Below are 18,815 nucleotides of genomic sequence, written 5' to 3'. Positions count from 1 at the left end.
AAAGACTTTCCAGTTGAATGCACCCAAATCATTATCTGGGCACCAGGGCACGAGGGCGTCACAGGGAACCAGTTTGCGGATGAGGTACGTGGCTCGAGGCTTCACAAATCACCGAGCTTCTTTGCACACTGCAATAGAGATCCAACGCACCTAGACCCTAACTTTGGTACAATTCTTCAGTTATGCAGGGACAACAGATCCAGCACCGCATAAGAACCTCACAGCAATGGAATTGGCGACAATACGCCGAATCCAAACAAAGACATACACGAACTTACACAGGCTACATGTATTCTACCCTTTATAGAGATATGTCCGTGATGAGGGGCCACAAACTCTGTTTCACATCTCATATAGGAGTGTACACGTAATGAAAAACACCACAACATGAACAACACCGAGGAACAACGGGAGGCACTGCTGTCCAGTTCGTTCATTGCTGATCAGCGTTGGTCCAACGGATAGCGATGATGGCTAGGGCCAGCGGAGCCCTGGAATAGGGGCTCGATCATTTGGAATGCTCCGCGTTATGTGCAAATGAAGTTTTTTTTCTCTCTCACTACGTCTAGTTAGGGCAGGTAATAACTGCGCAGCCAAACCACGATATTGAAGCAAGTAGAAGAATAAGAATGGGGTGGAGCACATATGGCAAGCAGTGAAGAGGAGTAAGAAGGCACCTAAATTCTGCCACTCGGTAGGAGCGCCTAACCGGAATATTGTGATGCAAAATAGGCGCACGCACCACTAAAGCTCGAATAGTTATTTCACCTTATTTTTACTCCCATTTTTAATTGTTGCATATAGTGACTGCCATGTATCGCTAGCTTATGTTTTACTTTTACATGTTAAAAGAAATGACACATTATCGGGGAACGACATTTCGTCTCCGTAGCAAATTAACCTTCATAACATCAGGCGGGACCCGGACTTCAATTTTTTGTACATGGCCATGTAGTTCGCGGCCGTGTAGCATTGGGCTTGGGCGGGCCTCCGACGCCGTCACCGAGCCCGAGCCGGGTTATAAAATTCGGCCCATTACGCATGCGGCCGCGCCGCCTGTATTTCCCCACCGCACCTTCGTGGAAAACATATGCTAAAGGAGGCCTTGGCGCGAGAAAGAACCCCACTTGGCTGCACAGCATGGCAGGAATATCATTTGCCATCTGACACGCTTTCAACGCAAGGGTATACGCGTGCGTTGCGAGTTACTTCCGTGCCGAGGGGTGTTTGCCATTGGGTGCATCTTTATTCTGCAGCGTTTTTTTCTTCTTTTTCTTCTCACAAAAAAGAAAGAAAAAGACCTTCACTCGGAAATGGTGGTGGTGGTAGTAGTGGTTAGAAGATTAGAAAAGGCACTTAATTTCTGCAGCCCGGTCGAGAGCACGGTGCAGTGCCTAAGGGAAAGGAGGAAGGGCGTGGAATAGGCGAAGAAATGCAATGACGTATAAAAAAGTAATTCTGACAAACAATTAGGCGTGCTCAGCGCTGGTTGGCATGAATCGAACCAGGTCTACACACGTGAACTCACACGGTAGCGATACAAATTTAGATAGAGAACTAAATAAGTAACACCTGCACTGTGAGAATATATGTGGTGGATATAGTTGGTTATTGCCTGATAACAAATAAACAAATATTTATTCAAATGTGTTGCTAGTGAACGAATGACAGCGACCCGGTTGGTGTCTCTCTCTCTCTCTCTCTCTCTATATATATATATATATATATATACCGTATTTTCTCGCATATAACCCGCACCAAAAATTGAAAAAAATCGCCTGAAAAGTGGGGGTGCGGGTTATCTGCGAATAATCCGGAAGCAGAGGTCGGCTTCACGGCAATGCATAGCCTGCCGTGCAGTCCGCATCCCCATCGGCATCGTCTGGTGCAAAGCCAATAAAAGCCAACATAGGCCATAGACAGATCCCGTCCGTAGCGTGTTTATTCACTTTTTGCGTGCTTTGTTTGATTTGGTCAACAGCGTCACAACAGCGATTTGACAGCGTCTGTCTCAGAGTCAGGTGTGGCCAGTTTGCACCGTTGGTCAGCTTTGTCTGGTGAGGCACCATGAGTGGGTCTCGGCGACAATCTTTCACCGCGAAAGAAAAACTCGCGATTATAGCTGCTGCGGAAGAAATCGGCAACAGAGCTGCTGCGAGGAGGCACGATGTCGACGAGTCCTGCATTCGCGACTGGCGAAAAAAAAAGGCCTCTCTCGAAAGTGCACACAAGCAGAAGCGAGCATTTCGCGGCCCGAAGACTGGTGCGTACCCCCTTCTTGAGACGCAGCTTGTCAAATTTATTGAGGAGCGGAGGAGTCGCGGCCACGCTGTGTCAACGGAGATGGCGCAGATGGAAGCGCTGAGGTTGGCCCGCGAGATGAACATCTCACGCGAGTTTCGTGCGAGCCGTGGATGGCTCCAGCGATTCATGGCCAGGCACGGATTTTCGATGCGGCGGCGAACGACTATGTGCCAGCGGCTTCCCAACGCCTACGAGGATAAGCTGTTGAGCTATCAACGTTACGTCATCGGGCTGCGGAAGGAGCACAACTACTTGCTCTCCCAGGTGGGAAATGCCGATCAAACGCCCGTGTACTTCGAGATGCCCATGGACACCACTCTGCAGAAAAAGGGCTCGAAATCTGTAAGCGTACTGACGGGCGGAAACACCAAACTACGCTGCACAGTAATGTTGTGCGCTTTGGCGGACGGTACCAAACTGCGCCCGTATGTAATCTTCAAGCGCAAAACGCTACCCAGCACTCCACTGCCACCAGGGATTGTTGTGCGAACCGAAGATAACGCGTGGATGAATGGTGACCTCGTCTGTGACTGGCTTCGCACGATCTGGGAGAAGAGGCCGGGCGCCATGTTGGCACGGCGGTCGGTGCTGGTGTTGGACTCGTTTCGAGGCCACTGCACTGACGCAGTGAAAGCGCGCCTCGCTGACCACCGCACCGACCTCGTGATCATACCCGGTGGCATGACTTCCATGCTACAGCCACTGGACGTGTGCCTCAATAAGCCGTTCAAGGCGCACGTGAAGCGGCTGTATGCCGAGTGGATGGCCGACGGCCTTTACGCCCTCACACCGACGGGGCGCGTGCGGAGGCCAGACATTGCGCTGCTGTGCCAGTGGATCGTGGATGCGTGGGGGGCGATTCCGGCCGACATGGTGCGCAAGAGTTTCAAAAAGTGCGCCATCAGCAATTGCTTGGATGGCACCGAAGATGATTGCGTCTTCGAGAGCGGCGACGAAGCCTCGGATGGCAGCAGCGACAGCGGCGAGTCGGGCGATGATTGAAGGAACGGGAATCGGCGCCGTCAACGTTGCGGCGATCGCTTCGAAATAAAGTTCTTTTGTAAACGAGATTGTGACTGTGACTTCCCAAAACAGTTTTTTTTAAGCTAAGCATGCGGGTTATACGCGAGGATTTTTTTTCTTTTTTCGGGGAGTTCAAAGTTAGGGGAGCGGGTTATATGCGAGGGCGGGTTATATGCGAGAAAATACGGTATATGTGTGTGTGTGTGTGTGTGTGTGTGTGTGTGTGTGTGTGTGTGTGTGTGTGTGTGTGTCGTAAGAAGGTAGCGATTGTTGGTAGAAGCCGAGAAAGAGGAAGTGCTTTGAAATGAACATAGCGTATGAGTCAGGTCACGTCTGCCATTCATCATAGCATCACACGAGTCGGCAGGATGGAGACCTGCCAGCCCCTTCATCAGTCGCACATCATCGACAAGATTCTCCGCAAGACACCCTGACCATAAATGAACTACCGAACCAGCCCCTAGCAGTAGACATCGACTAGCATCATGATGGGATCATCGACTGACCTTTTCATCCCCAAGTACACCGGAGCAGTGGACGATGGAGCCGTGCAAGACTGGTTCTACCTGTTCGAGCTCCACACTACCGCTGCATCATGGTCGGAACGGGAGATGATGGCCAACTTCACTGACTACATCTCCGGTGAGGCATTTAAGTTTTATCTGACACAAATATTCGAAAACGATGAATCATGGCAAAAGATCAGAGAAGAGATGATTGCCTGTTTTAACGACTACGGCAAGGACTAGCTTCCTCATTACCGACCACCTGCATACAGCCACAATCAGCCGTCACAGTCCACGCTTATTTCTCAAGGAACATAGCTTTCCACCAGGTTTCTCTTCACGAAAGCCGGTATTTTCAAAGTCGTCGCTCCAGCATACGACACAAGACGTTGTTTACCCACCTCATGCACTTCATTTTTCGTCTCGCATACGTGGTCCACCACCCAGTTTTCCATCACGCGGCTCTTCAAGCGCTCCTGGCGCTCACCGTTTGCCTCATAAGAACACCGTGTTCCCGATAGACGAGCTGACAAACCGAGAAAATACCCAGTCGAGTTATGCTCCTTCCACACGGGTTCATGCATCGCCGTCCGGTGCATACACACTCGACAGTCGAAGCAACACCGAAGGCTCAGACGCATCGAACGTCGCACGCTGCCATGCGCAAGAGCCTCATAGTGAACAGTGTAGAAAAAGCTTCCGAAGCACTTTCTATCAACTCTGAAGCATCATCTTCATTGCCCGAACTGCATAACAACAGCTCACAGACTACCAGCTGCCGACTGGACACCCCATCAGGTTGTCATGAAAACCAGCGCGATGTTCAAGAAGGGCTTCCACCGCAATACGGTCCACAGCAACATCGGCAGCGCCAGCAAAAGCAAGTCCGTGAATCGCAGATACTACAACAGACACACCAACAAGGAAGACGACGCAAAGCAAGCCTCTTAAAACAAATTCAAGAAGCGAGGCATCTTCGCCTAAGGTATCGGCGCCAGAAACGCATTTGGCATAAAAGATCAACACTGCGCCTAAGATTACCGCTCCAGAACTTCAGGAAACACCGAACAAGACAAGAAGTCACCAGTTATACCACGAAAACATTCAGGCACCATACCATTAGTTTACGACAACGAGCACGTACGCAGTAAAGACAGCGACGCCAACGAAGACCTATCTACTGCAATGCCTGCAAACGTCGTCAACTCCTCGCAATAATGGCAGCTATTTCATCAGTTTCTACGCTCAGGGCATACTTATGCTCTCCATAACGCAACAGCCAACCTCGCCCACTTGAGGTCTCCTAGATATCACCGGAGTGCCTTTACTGTGAACGTTTTTGTGCAAGTGCATGGAACCGCCATGTGACATGAATTACTGCATTTTCTGGCATTATTTTTTTTATTATGAGACTCCACTTGTTCATGTTTTATAGATTGTAGCTCGTGCATTCTTTCGGGAGGAGGGGGAATCATGTGACGTAAAAAGGTAGCGATGGTTGGTAGAAGCGAAGCCGAGGAAGAGGAAGTGCTTTGAAATGAACATGGCGTACGAGCCAGGCCACGTCTGCCGTTTATCATAGCGTCATATATATATATATATATATATATATATATATATATATATATATATATATATATATATATATATATATATATATATATATATATATATATATATATATATATATATATATATATATATATATATATATATATATATATATATATAGTCAGATATTGAGCTAGTGTTATGAAAACTTCATTATATTTAAAGAAAGCACTTAAAAAAGGGTGTGCGTGTAATCTCAGCACAAATGTAACAGTAGTTCCATAAAGCATGTGGGATCGCACTCGATCGCAAAAAAATTTTAAAAGAGAAAAACAAAACACACAACGTCAGTGGAAGAAAAAAAAAAACTTTAAGCCGCCAGTGAGGATCGAACTCACGACCGCTGGTTTACAAGACCAGCGCTCTGCCACTGAGCTATAGCGGCCACGGCGGCGGCGCGTCGCTTATCGCCGAAGTCGTCGTGCACGCAATACGACAGACCCACGACGCACGCGTTCTTAGTGTCTTAGTGGAGGAGGTTCGTTGCTATCGTGAGCTTAAACGCCGAAAGCACAGAGAGGGATGTTTTCAATGGAATACCAATTAGCCCAGCAGTGTAGCCAGAATATTTCTATTCCGGAGCGATGGGGTAACACGACGTTTATTATTTATTCTGAGCTTTGGTCCGTCCGGGGACCTGCCTTTTACTGATAAAGGCATAGCGCTCAGGATAATTGTTGTGTTCTTTCACACACACACACACACACACACACACACACACACACACACACACACACACACACACACACACACACATATATATATATATATATATATATATATATATATATATATATATATATATATATATATAGAGAGAGAGAGAGAGAGAGAGAGATTTGAAGGGGATGAACTCTTCTACTACCCTCTTCGTCAACATTGCAGAACAGAAACGTCGCCGATAAAACAATATTTGCATTACGTTAACCTCTTAGCTGCACTAAAATGCAGCACGGCATATACTACGTACATATTGATCGGGATTGCAAGTAGAGTTTGATGCAGGCGATTGTGAATAAACTGAGCGAATCTATCTATCTATCTATCTATCTATCTATCTATCTATCTATCTATCTATCTATCTATCTATCTATCTATCTATCTATCTATCTATCTATCTATCTATCTATCTATCTATCTAATTCCCGGCGTTACTCATCCAAGACGGTAGCCACCATTAACGGATGCACAGCAACACAAGCCTGCTCCAGACCACGCCACCTATAGTTTCTCTGGCATTCTTCTCTGTCGGTTTTTAATCTCATGGTGTCTAATTAAACGATGACCACGCTCCGGACTGCCGTCATGAGCTTAACGGCCGGTACTGCAGGTTTTCGGATGTGTGCATCGGTGAGCATGGTGCATGAGGGCGGTCGTCTTAAGCATTGAAAGGGGACCCACCCAGCCTTCTCGTTGGGCTGAGGGCCTTCCAGCAATTTGTTGCTTATTGTTCGCGCAGACATAGAACCGGAAACATGCATCCCGAAGAAACATATAATACAAGTGCTCCGGAAGACAGTTACAATTTTCTCATTCTTTTAAAGGTTCGTAACTATTTAAGCGATCTTCGAAATCTGAAAAGCTGACGTGATACAGAAAAAAGAAAAAAACCCTTGAGGAGCAAACGATAGTTTACGCAGAAGTGCCTTCCATGCCCATGTGCAGGCCGTTTCTTTTTCTGCACGATTGTCGATGCGAAAAGTACCAGAAATTCGCAGGAGAATGCCGATGCAAAACCTCATGAAAGAAACAAAAAAAAAAGCAAAAGAGAAGGTAAAAAAACTTAAGCCGCCAGTGAGGATCGAACTCACGACCGCTGGTTTACAAGACCAGCGCTCTGCCACTGAGCTATAGCGGCCATGTGGAAACACAATGTTAAAAAGCAGCCTCATCCTTGATAATACCAAAGCCAATGTTGGGGTAACATTTTATGTTTTTTTGTTATTAGACTTTACATCTGTCTACACGTTCAAGTTTGTCATAGGCACATAGTGTAATAGATCATCAAATCGCCCAACGTACGCCCAAGAATCATGCGAATAAAAACACATGCCGCGAACCAACTTTCGTTCAAAGCAAGGCTCCGACAGATTACCGGTATCATCTCAACAACTCTTTCCGTCAAACATTTCGCAAAGCCATTGTCACATGTAAACTCTTCACAAAATATATTCCTTTAGGTATGTGCTTTCATACTTTACAAGCTTTGCACAAATTACATTCGTGATCGTGCAAAATGAACATGTTGGGCTTCTCAAACCTGTGCTTTCTAGCTTTGCTGCCCTCCAGGTGCCGAAAATGACTGTTTTGTGCAACCATCTGGGACCGGTCAAATTTCGGTAACGACATGAAACCACGAAAAGTCGAAGCGATTCACGCGCTTCGTGCATCTGGGCTAGCTGCCTTGACACACGACAAGGACTCACACGATTCATTTGACATGTTTGATGAGCACAATGAATCGCGCTGCCTCTTAGTCCAATCGAAATTCTCTAAACCCTTGATTAGGCAGAGCGATAGAGGTTCAACAATATAAACAAAGGTAGATCTAGTTTCAAAGACGTTTCGAGGATTATGCGACCAACACATATCACTTCGAAATCGAAACCAGTGTCTTTTTCAATTTCGTTGGTTTCCTCCGACGCCGCTAGGGAATCCTGAAGATCAACATGGCAGCATAGAGGCGTGCGCGAAAACTACGCGTGCTGCTAAACCGTCGCGAAGCGAGGTTGCTTTTAGACCGTTGCTCCCGTCGCACTTATTTTGTCGAGCCGTCCGATTATTGACGGACTTTTGCCAAAAGCGAGCAAGCATGTCGGACGACACAGAGGATGCCGGGGGCGACGAGCAGCAGAAGCCGCAGAAAAAAGTCGCCAAGCACGACAGCGGTGCCGCAGACCTCGAGAAAGTCACCGACTATGCCGAAGACAAAGAAATTCGATCGCAGGACATTATGTGTGTAAGTACAGCTGTTTAATCTGTAGAGTACCGTTTGCACTAAGTGTTATTATCGGCCGCACGAGTGTATCTTTTAACAATGCGATCTCTCCCAACGCAGCACAGTCAAGTAAGCAAACCGGTTGCCGCGGGCGGTGTTTCTTCTCTACTTAAAACGAATCGCGGTTCTCTGTGTTCAGTGTGCCAGTATTATAAACCTGTGGTCGTTAGGAACGTGTGCCGTTTGCGCATTCTTGTGCCGCTACCAAAGTGAGCATATCGATCGTGTTCGCAACGAAAGCTCCCGCGCCGCAGTTGTTCCCAAGAAAAGAAAGATCCAGAGAAGTTTTCAATCAAAGTATAAACAAAGAGACCTGGCTGTGGCCAAGTTCTAACAGGTATAATTTCGGCTGCTACCGTTCACGATGTCGGCGTTGGTTAGCTCTCTCGAAAACACGGAGACAAAAAAAAAATTTACCATTCATTATGTAAGCCCGGCGTAAAAAAGCCTGCGTAAGTGCCGCTTTGAAAGCGGCAATTTTAACAGTCTAGAAACTCGCATGCATTGAGACATTATAGTAAATATAGCCTTGGAAAACAAGCACTCCTTAAAATTTTCCTTGTGGCAAAGGTTGGTGGGACAGTGTATTCTGGAACTTCCCATTCCTCAGTTTGAAAGAACATTGCAGAGTGAACGATCTGATCAGCTGATGCCACACGACAGCAGTTCTCCGAGTGTAATTGTCGCTCTCGCACGACCTGCCGACAACAGCTCAAGCTCATAGAGATACGAAACACTGCAAAGCAGGCAAATTTCAGTGTTACACCATTCCTGTAATCATTAGAAGCATCAGTGATCGCTATAAGTGTAGGTGCTTGTTACACGTGATTTCCAAATGAATGTTTGTTGTAGTTAATGAGATAAATGAAGAAAACTGGACAACTACTGTACGGAAGTTACTGGCACGTTTCATTATGGAGTTGTGCTTTATTTCATCCTACTGGAACCCTTAAGGCCATCAGGTATCCATTGCCAGGTGCACAGTCATATATGAATATGTATCTTCACCGTGTTTATTCTAACTTAGCTCACATTGTTATCTTGAAAGCGAGAGCATCATAAATGGAACAAGCATTGTCAGGAGAATTGAAGGGTGCTTGTCTAATGAAACGTACTTTAAAAAAATTTTTACTCAAGGCTATGTCCATGATTGGCGATCGACACTCGAAAGAAACAGCAGAGAAGGCGGCACGACAAAAGGAACTCTCCAAGGTGGTCATCAAGAAGGAAGACGTGGAGCTCATTGTGAGTACTAAAACAGAAAGAAAGTGTGCCTACTGAATGTCACTTATATATGTGTGCCAAGTGTAGGCTACTGTTGTGCCTAGACTTCCAACTTGATCATTTTAATATTTCACTTAGAAATGGTGTCTTCTGATGCATACACTTTAATATGGGCTCTGGGTGCCCCATGCAGATGTTTAGTTTAGTGTAAATCAAGAACCTCGTCTTCCGCGATTCCAGGCAAGAAGTGTCTAGTAAGCTTTGTGGTGAAGTGGTTGAACTGTCGGTGTTAGTAGGAAAATGTCGCTTTTAGTTTGTGTAGCCATTGCCACGAGAGATGGCACCACTGTTTCGTTCCTGAAAAGCCCTTTAAAATTTTCTTATGTATTCATAAATCACACCGTTCTGCCAAAATCATTATAACTAGGAAGTTGCAATAAAACAGGCACACCCTTTTCCTAAAAAGAAAAAAAACAGCCTTCTGTTCTTGTGAAGTTGTTTTGGATAACAGAGCAATGGTAATGGAAAAACGAGTTCAAGATATTGATGGTAAACAGGAACAACAAGTTTATTTTATGTTCTGTTGAAAAAGAAGATGTACTGAATGATTTAAATAATAACAATGTGCCATATAGTCACCATACAAATCAAATTTTCACTTCTTGTTATCGTAGTTTTCTGGCTTGTTTTGTCTTAGACTTCTGTGAATCTACTGGTCGAATACATCACCCAATAATATTGCTGTGTTGCACCTCGTTGATATTCCGAACGGCCTTGAGAACATTTACTCGAGCCATGCTTGCTTTTTGGAAAGCTGAAGCGGTTTCAAAAGTGCAGTTTCGAGGATTTCTCTTCCAAGGAACAAAAACCGTTGTGTTATCAACGAGCACCACGGTTCTTCCGCATTCTGTGCAGACACATTTACTTATAATCATGATTTGGAGAAGATGCACATGAGTCAAAACTGAGACACTGCAGGTAACATTTCATCCTTGTTACAATGTGGTGTGAGTAAAAGCTTACCTGCTGAAGTGGTCGCAGTCTTGTTTGACTAAGAAGCTGAAAGCGGGTCAACTTCCAAATGCAGTTAAACCCCTTGATAAGACACATGTACTGGGTAAAAATTCTTGTCCCTTATAGGAGGTGTCTCATATATGCCATGTATGCATTTTGTTATCAACCCCTATTTCAATGTCAGCACTCTGGTGATTAGAATAACCTAGGAATTCGCACCAACTTGCCCAACAGTGAGTTCTACTAGAATAACTTTCTTTCTGTGCGAGTTGGTGCGTAAGTTTGCTGAACATGTTATTTATGGCTCAAAGCCTGGAAGATGAAGACTGGCAAAAAAAACAAAGACAGAAGAGCGCTCATCTGTCTTTTTATTCCTTTCCCGTCTTCATGCTTCAAGCTTTGCGCCACAAATAAATAACATGTTCAGCAAACTGTGGTGTCTCCTATACCGAGTTGTCGGTCATATCAGTGCCTCTTGTAAAGGTCTTCAACTGTATAGTGCATTTTCTGGTGAGTTTCTTTAATTTGTCAACACAATAATAATTCTTGCTACTGCAGCAAAGTCATCAAAGGTGTAACTTAACTCAATATTTGTGCACAGAGCCCTGTCTTCAATCCCGGCTGCGGCGGCTGCATTTCCGATGGAGGCGGAAATGTCGTAGGCCCCGTGTGCTCAGATTTGGGTGCACGTTAAAGAACCCCAGGTGGTCGAAATTTCCGGAGCCCTCCACTACGGCGTCTCTCATAATCATATGGTGGTTTTGGGACGTTAAACCCTACAAATCAATCAGGGCCGTGTCTCCATGAGGGTCTCACACATACCATCTCACACATATCAGTCTGGAAATTCCAGGCCTGTTAAAAAAAAAATTGCATCATGTGCCTCCAGGCTGCTGGTATACTTTTTTTTTGAAAACCTGCTAAGCTCAGAGAAACTATCAATTATGATTAAAAAAAAAATTCATGCGAAGAAGAAAGCTCAGATTCACGGTCTGAAAAAAGGGGGCTTGGCTGCTCGCTAGTTGATCGCAAAAACGGGACTCAGTTAAAATGCACAAACATTTGTGGGGCTCTGGATATTGTTAAGGAAGGTCTTATCATTCCAAACAAGCAAGAAACCAAGTTTCGATTTTTTTATATTAAGCCCTACCCTGTTCTTTTAAGCACATAAGAAATGAAGACAGAAGACTGAAGTAACTGACGGGTAGCACTGTCCTGTCAGTATCTTCACTGTCTTTGTTTTTCAAGCGCTGAAAGACAGACAAAGGGCAAAACAATTTTCAGTGTATTAGTGAGGTACATTGTCGCAATCCCAAAAACACCACATTTACCGTGACGAAACGCGCTAAAAGAAAATGCGGGTGGCGATGCCGCCTTAAGAATTTGGCACCAAACATTGTGATGTAACAGACTTTGAAGCACTCAATTGGTTCTACATTGTTTCTAACCAATAAAAATGAAGTGCAAGGTAATCTGTGGGTGGCATACATAGCTTTCGCATATGAAGTTTTGGAAAGTTTTTTGAGCGAGTATTACGAAAATACGAAAAATGCATTTTGAAATTTGTAACTTTACGCACGGAGATTGGGGTGTAAAATTTAAAAATTAAATTTCAAGTTTGATTTTTTTTCTAATAATGAACCTATATAAAACATGGCATTAAAATTTTCAAAGGGCAGTTTGTTCATCAAAAAGCAAGTCGTTGTTTCTCTTTGGTGTTCCTTTAAGAAGCTTTTCCTCTAAACATGATTGCTGAGGACGTGTATGTTGGGATACATGTTGGCTTGTAGACATCTCCAGTTCCTGGATTACCACTGTGTAAAGACTATGGTAAGGTGGCGCCATAGTCTGCCACACATTTTGGGGCGAAGCACCTAAAGGCGTGAGTCTGTCCATTGCTTGTATGTATGTACGTGACCACCTTTAGTTCCACCTTTGCAAACTGCCCACTACTTTGTCCTTGCGAACATCCCACTATGCCCCAGTACCGGCCTGCACACTACGTTCCGCGAACTGTCAAACGCACACAATGATGGCGCCGGTTCGGCTGCGGGTCTCCTGCCATTACTGCGAGATGACTACGCTGTCTAGCGTGACAGCTGTCCCGCGAACTCTTAATCCAGATGGATGGGTGCCAATACACTGGATGTCCTCACTTCGCCTGCCGGCACTTCGCTGGCTGGGGACCACCTAGCTGGTTGTCAAAAGTGGCGACGGACCACGATCTTCTTACCAGAACGGATGTCCTTACGCCGGGATTATCGTCTCCAAAAATCGACTCTTTGGGAACCGCACCCTTCTGCAATAAAGAAGACTTACCCCCCTGGCCTGTGATGCCAGTCCTTACAGCCCCATCGTCGAACCACCACTTCACCGACCATAAAGCAAGCAAGCAAGTTGAGAAGTAGCCAATATGAAATGCAAGATGGTCGTGTACTTGTATTCAGGTGCGCCTTAAAAAAACATAGATTGTCCCACAGTGTCCAACCCTTGTTTGTGCGTAGCAGCCTATAGTTACACCTTTGCAAACTGTCCACTACTTAGTCCTTGCAAACATCTCACTACACCCCATCACCGATCCACCACTTCACCGACCATAAAGGCGTTATAATGAAGGGGGAAAGGAAGGTCACAATTTAGTGATGAAACCCCCAAGTGCTTCGCCCCACTCATCATCATTCACTCCGTGGATATACTGTAATTCTCTTGGCTCTCGATATCAGGCGTCATCCTTGGTATGAGATATTTTGTTGGGGTCGGCATGTCTGCGACTCATGAAGTTAATGCTCGAGCGAGGCAGGCCGCCCATTCATTTCTCACTGCAGCTTTGTGAGCGGGGCAGCAACTGATCCCATGGCATTGGAGGTTCAATCTCAGTATGTGTTGGATTCTCTGGGGAAGGAGGTCTCTGAGAAACAATTGGCGGTGCTGCTGCATATGAAAGTCTGTGGGGATTGCCTTTGGCCTTTTACTCCTCGGATGGCTAGTGCCATTGCTGCCCTTTCTGTTACGGTTGTGCTCTTGGTAGCCAGTATCGCTTGGTTTCTTCTGGTGATGACACAAGAAATGCTGTTTGCCTTTATTGGTGAGAACTTGGGTCTGTGTAGTAGATGTCTGGATCATTTTGTAGCCTTTCCAGTGCCACCTCTCTCGCTCATCTGGGCCTGTTGTTAACTATAATGCGCATGACTTTTGGTATTAGAGTGGCATGTGTTTGTTTGTAGTCTTCGCTGGGTATTTGATGCATCCTACAAAATCGGAGTGCCGAGAGCTGGCATAATTTCTTTAGCAGTACTGCCTTGCATTGTCAAGCTGAGTTTCTGCTGCGACCAAAATGTGTTGTGGAGTATTCGTTGTGTGTACTCTAAATGCGCAGGCTTTTTAAGTGCTCTAGGTCAGTGCAGTTGGGGAGGCCTACAGCAGCTTGGTAGGCCACATGCATAAGTATGTTGGCCTGCTCTACTCATGCTTTGACCCTTGCTCATTATTGCTGGCGATTCTTCTTATGAGTGCTGTTACGCCTTCGGCCGTGTGTTTTACTTCATTTTGGCAACACACAGCCCGTCTCTCGTATCAACAATCCCGGCACCCTAAGCTTCTGCACTTGCTTTGTCTGATTTTTATTCTGTCCCAGGTTCAGGATTGGGAAATGTGTTAACCAAGTGTTTTTGAGTCTGATCTGTATGAACTAACATATTTTTTGGCATACATATCATGCCCTTTTTCTTAAGATGTTCTTGAGTCGTGTCGACAAATCTTTGTAGGTTGTCCTGCCGGTCCCCTTCATTGCCCAAAGGGTGATGTCGGCATAGATGGCTACTAGTAAGTTTTGAGTCTTGCTTCAACGTCAGAGCTAATATTTGGATCCCTGTGTTGAAAATGAGGAGGGACACTGTACAGCCCTGTGTATTGTCTACTTGTTCTCTCTGCTAGTCCTGTCTATGCTTAGGTGGCCCAGACCTACGCATGCTAGCTGTTCTGTGGTTGAGAAAATGCTGCATGCAGCTGCATATTCTTTTCCTACAACCTATCTTTTGTAGGCTGGTCGATATCGCGTTATGAGATATGTCATCCGAGGCTTTTCACAAATTCGTTGCCAGCAGGATTGGATCTGTTCTTCTCAGTGGCGGGCTCGGAACTTTGTCCCAAAGGATAAGGAAGGTGTTCTGCGTCAAAATGCTTGGTCAGAAACCAAGCGGAGAATTAGGTAGGAGTTCGTTGTCATTTGAGTACCTGTCAAGTCATGCGGCTTTCTTGAAAACATTACCTGGGCTGTTAATGAGACTCTTCAGAGATTCTGGGACAGTTCTTGGTTTTTTTGGCTTGTGTATATGCATTACCTCCGCCTCTTTTCATTCATGACGTATTCATCCTCCTGTCTTAAAAATTTTGAATTTTGTCATGAAGGAGCTCTGTTAACTTCTGTAGGGTTTTAGTAGCCAAGTTTCTGACCATGGTGTGTGTGATACGATCCTGTTCAGGTTCAGTGTTCTGGAAAGATCATGCTGCAACATACACTGTGAGCGATATCGGCTTATCGAGGGCAGGTATTTCTAAACTCATGTAGCTTGATATGGCGATAGATCTCTCAACTACATGTTTTGAAGCTCAAGAAGCTCTGCATCTGAGCCTGCATAAGAATTAGCTTCTCTCTGCAAGAGGCGTGTTGTTGCTCTTCACGAGTTTTCAGGAGGGTTCGTATTGTTAATGAGCACCCACGTTTTCACTGTGCTTTGATTTTCTAGCAGAAAGCCTTAAAATTTCCTCTAGTAGGTAGTGCACAGCTCTTGTGAATACACATTGACAGCCTCCATGAGATGGGCTATGTACTCACTGAGCTTTTAGTTGTGTTGTTGCTTCTTCCTATTTTCGTTATGCTTTGTCTGGTTGCTTCCGGTAGGTGGTGTAGATTGTTGTCAATTGCCAATTTTTATGGTGTCATTTAGTTTGTCGATTGACTTGTTCCATCACATCCTGTAGATACCTTGCCCCGTTTTGTACCCTGTTGAGGTACAGAAAAATACTCCCAGACAATAGCACGCTCTCATCTCCGCCCTATTGGCTCAGGGCAGACTTAGCTGGTCAATGTTGCATGATTTTTTGAACGGTCAATCAGAGTGATGTCTGATGAATTCCACATGACACAAGCATATTCCACTGCCAGCTAAACACATGTTGCATGTTTACTACTATTTTCAAACAAAACTATGACTTTCAGGGTGCTTACATTTGAAACATTTCGTACTACCAGTTTTTGCTACACATTAACTCATATAACGTGCGCTTTGTATGGAATTAAAAAGAAGAAAATGCAGAAGAAATATTAAAGAAAATAAGAGAAAACTGGGTGCTGATCAAGTTGACATGTACTTTGGATAGGCGTTTCGCTACAAGCTAGACAAACATCTCGTTGTGAATAAAAGACAGCGAAAGTACTGCAATTTTTTGTGGCACTGCCTCAGATTATACACAAGTCTGGTTGGTTCTGGGCAAAAAAGAATGAAACATAGACGACTACAATGCGGTGTTATGATCGGCCTGCCTGGCTTGACACTGCTTTGTCGCATGAGACATTGTGATTGAGCCTACCCTGATTCCTTCCGAGTCAGCGCTCCCAGAGATGCACCAAGAGCGGCGACAACAGAGAAATTGTTCTCCTAGTTATCCCAGGTTGTCGGCGCTCCTCATAAAACCCTTTGGACACGACTGACGGATTAGGGAGAGTTGTTGGCTGTCGAGGCGGCTTGCTTTGTCGTCAAGGTGCCCCAGGCAAAGGGTCCAGCATCTGAGAAACATCTGTGGATGCATTTCCCAAGTTCTCCGTGGTGCCTTGATGCCGCTATTTTCACAATTTGTAGTCTGCCTGGCACTGCAGACCCATCACTGCAACAGACTACGAAATTGACTTCCGCGTAAGACTCAACTTCTTCGTACTGTGCTGTGTCGTGCAGGAAGCGGCGTTTCACCTTTCCCTTTCGGTGGTGGAGGTGAAGATGGCAAAATTTATTGGACTGTCCTGGCCTCCATAATTTTTTTCCTGCAGGGAATCCTGGGAAGGCCAGGACATAAAATGCGAGCGCCGAGGCGCTCCTGACGAGCTCTCACAAGCTCGCAGAAGCACCCAACATGCTTCGGTCGAGAGCTTCCATGATGCTGCTCTCATCATGTAATAACACGCTACCTGTATATAATGTAATGAAAAGTTACTATTAACAGCTCCGGGCTCCTCTCCTCGACACCTCCTCGAGACTCTGGCTGGCTCCGGTCCTCTGGGCAGACGCCCGACTACATCAGCGGGATCAATATAGATATTTGAACATGCTAGACCACTGCAAAATTAGAGACGCTATAAGGAGCCGTTGGTTTAGCCAGTGTATTTATGTATGTTTGATCTTGCCTGTTTGCCTGATATTCTGTAGACACTTGCAGCATTTCATAGGATATAAAGAAGAGCAGGTATTCAGCATGCGCACATGCATCCTTTGATTTCTTTTTCAGATGCAAGAAATGGAGATTCCTCGATCCGTTGCAGAGCTCAAACTGCGGGAGCACCAAGGGAATGTCGTTGAGGCCCTCATAGAACTGACTAACTAAATCTTGCGTGTGATTAAACGTTGTGTGTCATTTTAACTTGGTTCTTTTCTTTCGTCATAGTTTACACTTTCTTCCTATGTTGAAATGACAACTGTGCTTGACCATCACTGGTGCTACCAGAACTGTGCGTTCTGGTTAATTGCATCATTCGTGTTACATATCCTTGTTAAGTGCTACAGAGTTGCTGGCAACTCCTGTTGACAGTGCGACTATGTACGTGCTGCTGAGATATTGTTGATGAGTTCTGTAAGGTACTTTGCATGTTTCTATGAGGCCTCCAGAATACTTTGTAGATGGCTTATTTCCTTTACCTTTTTCATGGAGTAACATTTATTTTGTCATCATTTAACTACTAGATTGCTTGCCTAAATTCCTATCGATGTACTGTCATCTGCATACCTTAGGTTAGTTACCATTGTTGCCCCGATCCCTGCTGATCCATTTTTAAGGCTGTGGTTTCTTAGTACACAATCTAAATAGAAGGTGCTGAAAGAGTACAACCTTACCTGACTTATTGATGAACCTTAAACCAATCTTTGTTGCTGATATTTGTATTGACCATTGCTTCCTGTCCTGTGTGTGTTGCTTAGAACTATAACATAAAGCAGATGAAGGGTACTGATTGTGCAAGCGAATTAATTTAGGGAAATGTGTGGCTTTACTGGCTGAAGTGCTGTCATCTTTAACTTGAAATTTTGTGCCAACCCAATGGCAACATCCATCTATTTTTTTTTTTTTGTCTTCTCAACCTATGATAATATCAGTGCACCCGAACCTTTCATGAATTCCTGTTGCACTGAGGATGACGAGACGACGATACAGGGATCACAAGATGGGGGTGAGCAAGGCGTTGCACGCCACGTGTCCTGTAGTCCCTTATTGTGTTTGTCTCGTCATCTGCTGCGCAACAACAATTCATGAACCACTACCAACTAGCACATTTCATCATTCTGCTAAAGCTGAATCTTATATTAATCTTGTTGATGCAATTAAGCTGTGGCATGTTTTCAATGTTAATAATCAGAAAAAGAAGACAGCACCTTGATTGAGCATAACTTTTAATCTTCATTTTGTGCCTATAAAGAGAAAAACTGTTCTCATGTATTTTCGTTTCCCGTTTCCACTAACATTAATTAAAATAGCTCCCGAACAGAACTCGGTTCAGTACCAATGCAAAAAGGTTCGCCTTGAGAAGCTGTCACTCATAACAGTCCTCTAACAGAGTAGCTTATAAATCTGACAAGCTTGTAGTCTAAGTTCAGATATCTTGCCATTTTTAGCCCGTGCAAAACCTTAACTGGCCAATTTTGGGCTGCTGTTTGTGGAACTCATGGACATTAGTCTTGCGTGCACAAAAAAAAAGGATGATGCAGCTCGGTTGTCATTACCCTCACCGTGCAAAGTAACTTTACAGTTTATAATCTAGCATGAAGGTGAACTTACGCCCAAATGCATGATTTCACATCACAATGGGCCTCCTCATCACTCTGTTTTGGCAATGACATTGTATCTGACCTCTCTAATTGTAGGCTGCTGCCAAA

At 45.0% G+C, this 18,815-nt stretch overlaps 1 protein-coding gene and 2 non-coding genes across 3 annotated transcripts; 1 reads left to right on the top strand and 2 right to left on the bottom strand.

The window, feature by feature from the left end:
- Nucleotides 1–5,757: 5,757 nt before the first annotated feature.
- Nucleotides 5,758–5,829, bottom strand: TRNAT-UGU (transfer RNA threonine (anticodon UGU)). The gene has a single exon. It is a non-coding gene; the product is annotated as a tRNA-Thr (tRNA).
- A 1,401-nt stretch (nt 5,830–7,230) lies between these two features.
- Nucleotides 7,231–7,302, bottom strand: TRNAT-UGU (transfer RNA threonine (anticodon UGU)). The gene has a single exon. It is a non-coding gene; the product is annotated as a tRNA-Thr (tRNA).
- An 800-nt stretch (nt 7,303–8,102) lies between these two features.
- Nucleotides 8,103–17,310, top strand: LOC119172427 (huntingtin-interacting protein K). Its single transcript, XM_037423529.2, has 3 exons — nt 8,103–8,403; nt 9,580–9,687; nt 17,179–17,310. Exons 1-3 carry the CDS (start codon nt 8,257–8,259, stop codon nt 17,272–17,274), a joined length of 351 nt encoding a protein of 116 aa, XP_037279426.1. The 5' UTR covers nt 8,103–8,256; the 3' UTR covers nt 17,275–17,310.
- Nucleotides 17,311–18,815: the final 1,505 nt, after the last annotated feature.

The sequence above is a fragment of the Rhipicephalus microplus genome, chromosome 4 (genome assembly GCF_043290135.1).
Source record: "Rhipicephalus microplus isolate Deutch F79 chromosome 4, USDA_Rmic, whole genome shotgun sequence".
In the NCBI taxonomy this organism is placed as follows: Eukaryota; Metazoa; Arthropoda; class Arachnida; order Ixodida; family Ixodidae; genus Rhipicephalus; species Rhipicephalus microplus.
The sequence above is the reverse complement of the archived record's forward strand: the minus strand, read 5'-3'. Positions and strand labels throughout refer to the sequence as shown.

Coding starts and splice junctions, on each gene's coding strand:
- LOC119172427 (XM_037423529.2), top strand. CDS start 8,257: ATGTCGGACGACACAGAGGATGCCGGGGGCGACGAGCAGCAGAAGCCG. Junction 8,404..9,579: donor GATCGCAGGACATTATGTGT/GTAAGTACAGCT, acceptor TTTTTACTCAAG/GCTATGTCCATGATTGGCGA. Junction 9,688..17,178: donor AGGAAGACGTGGAGCTCATT/GTGAGTACTAAA, acceptor TTTCTTTTTCAG/ATGCAAGAAATGGAGATTCC.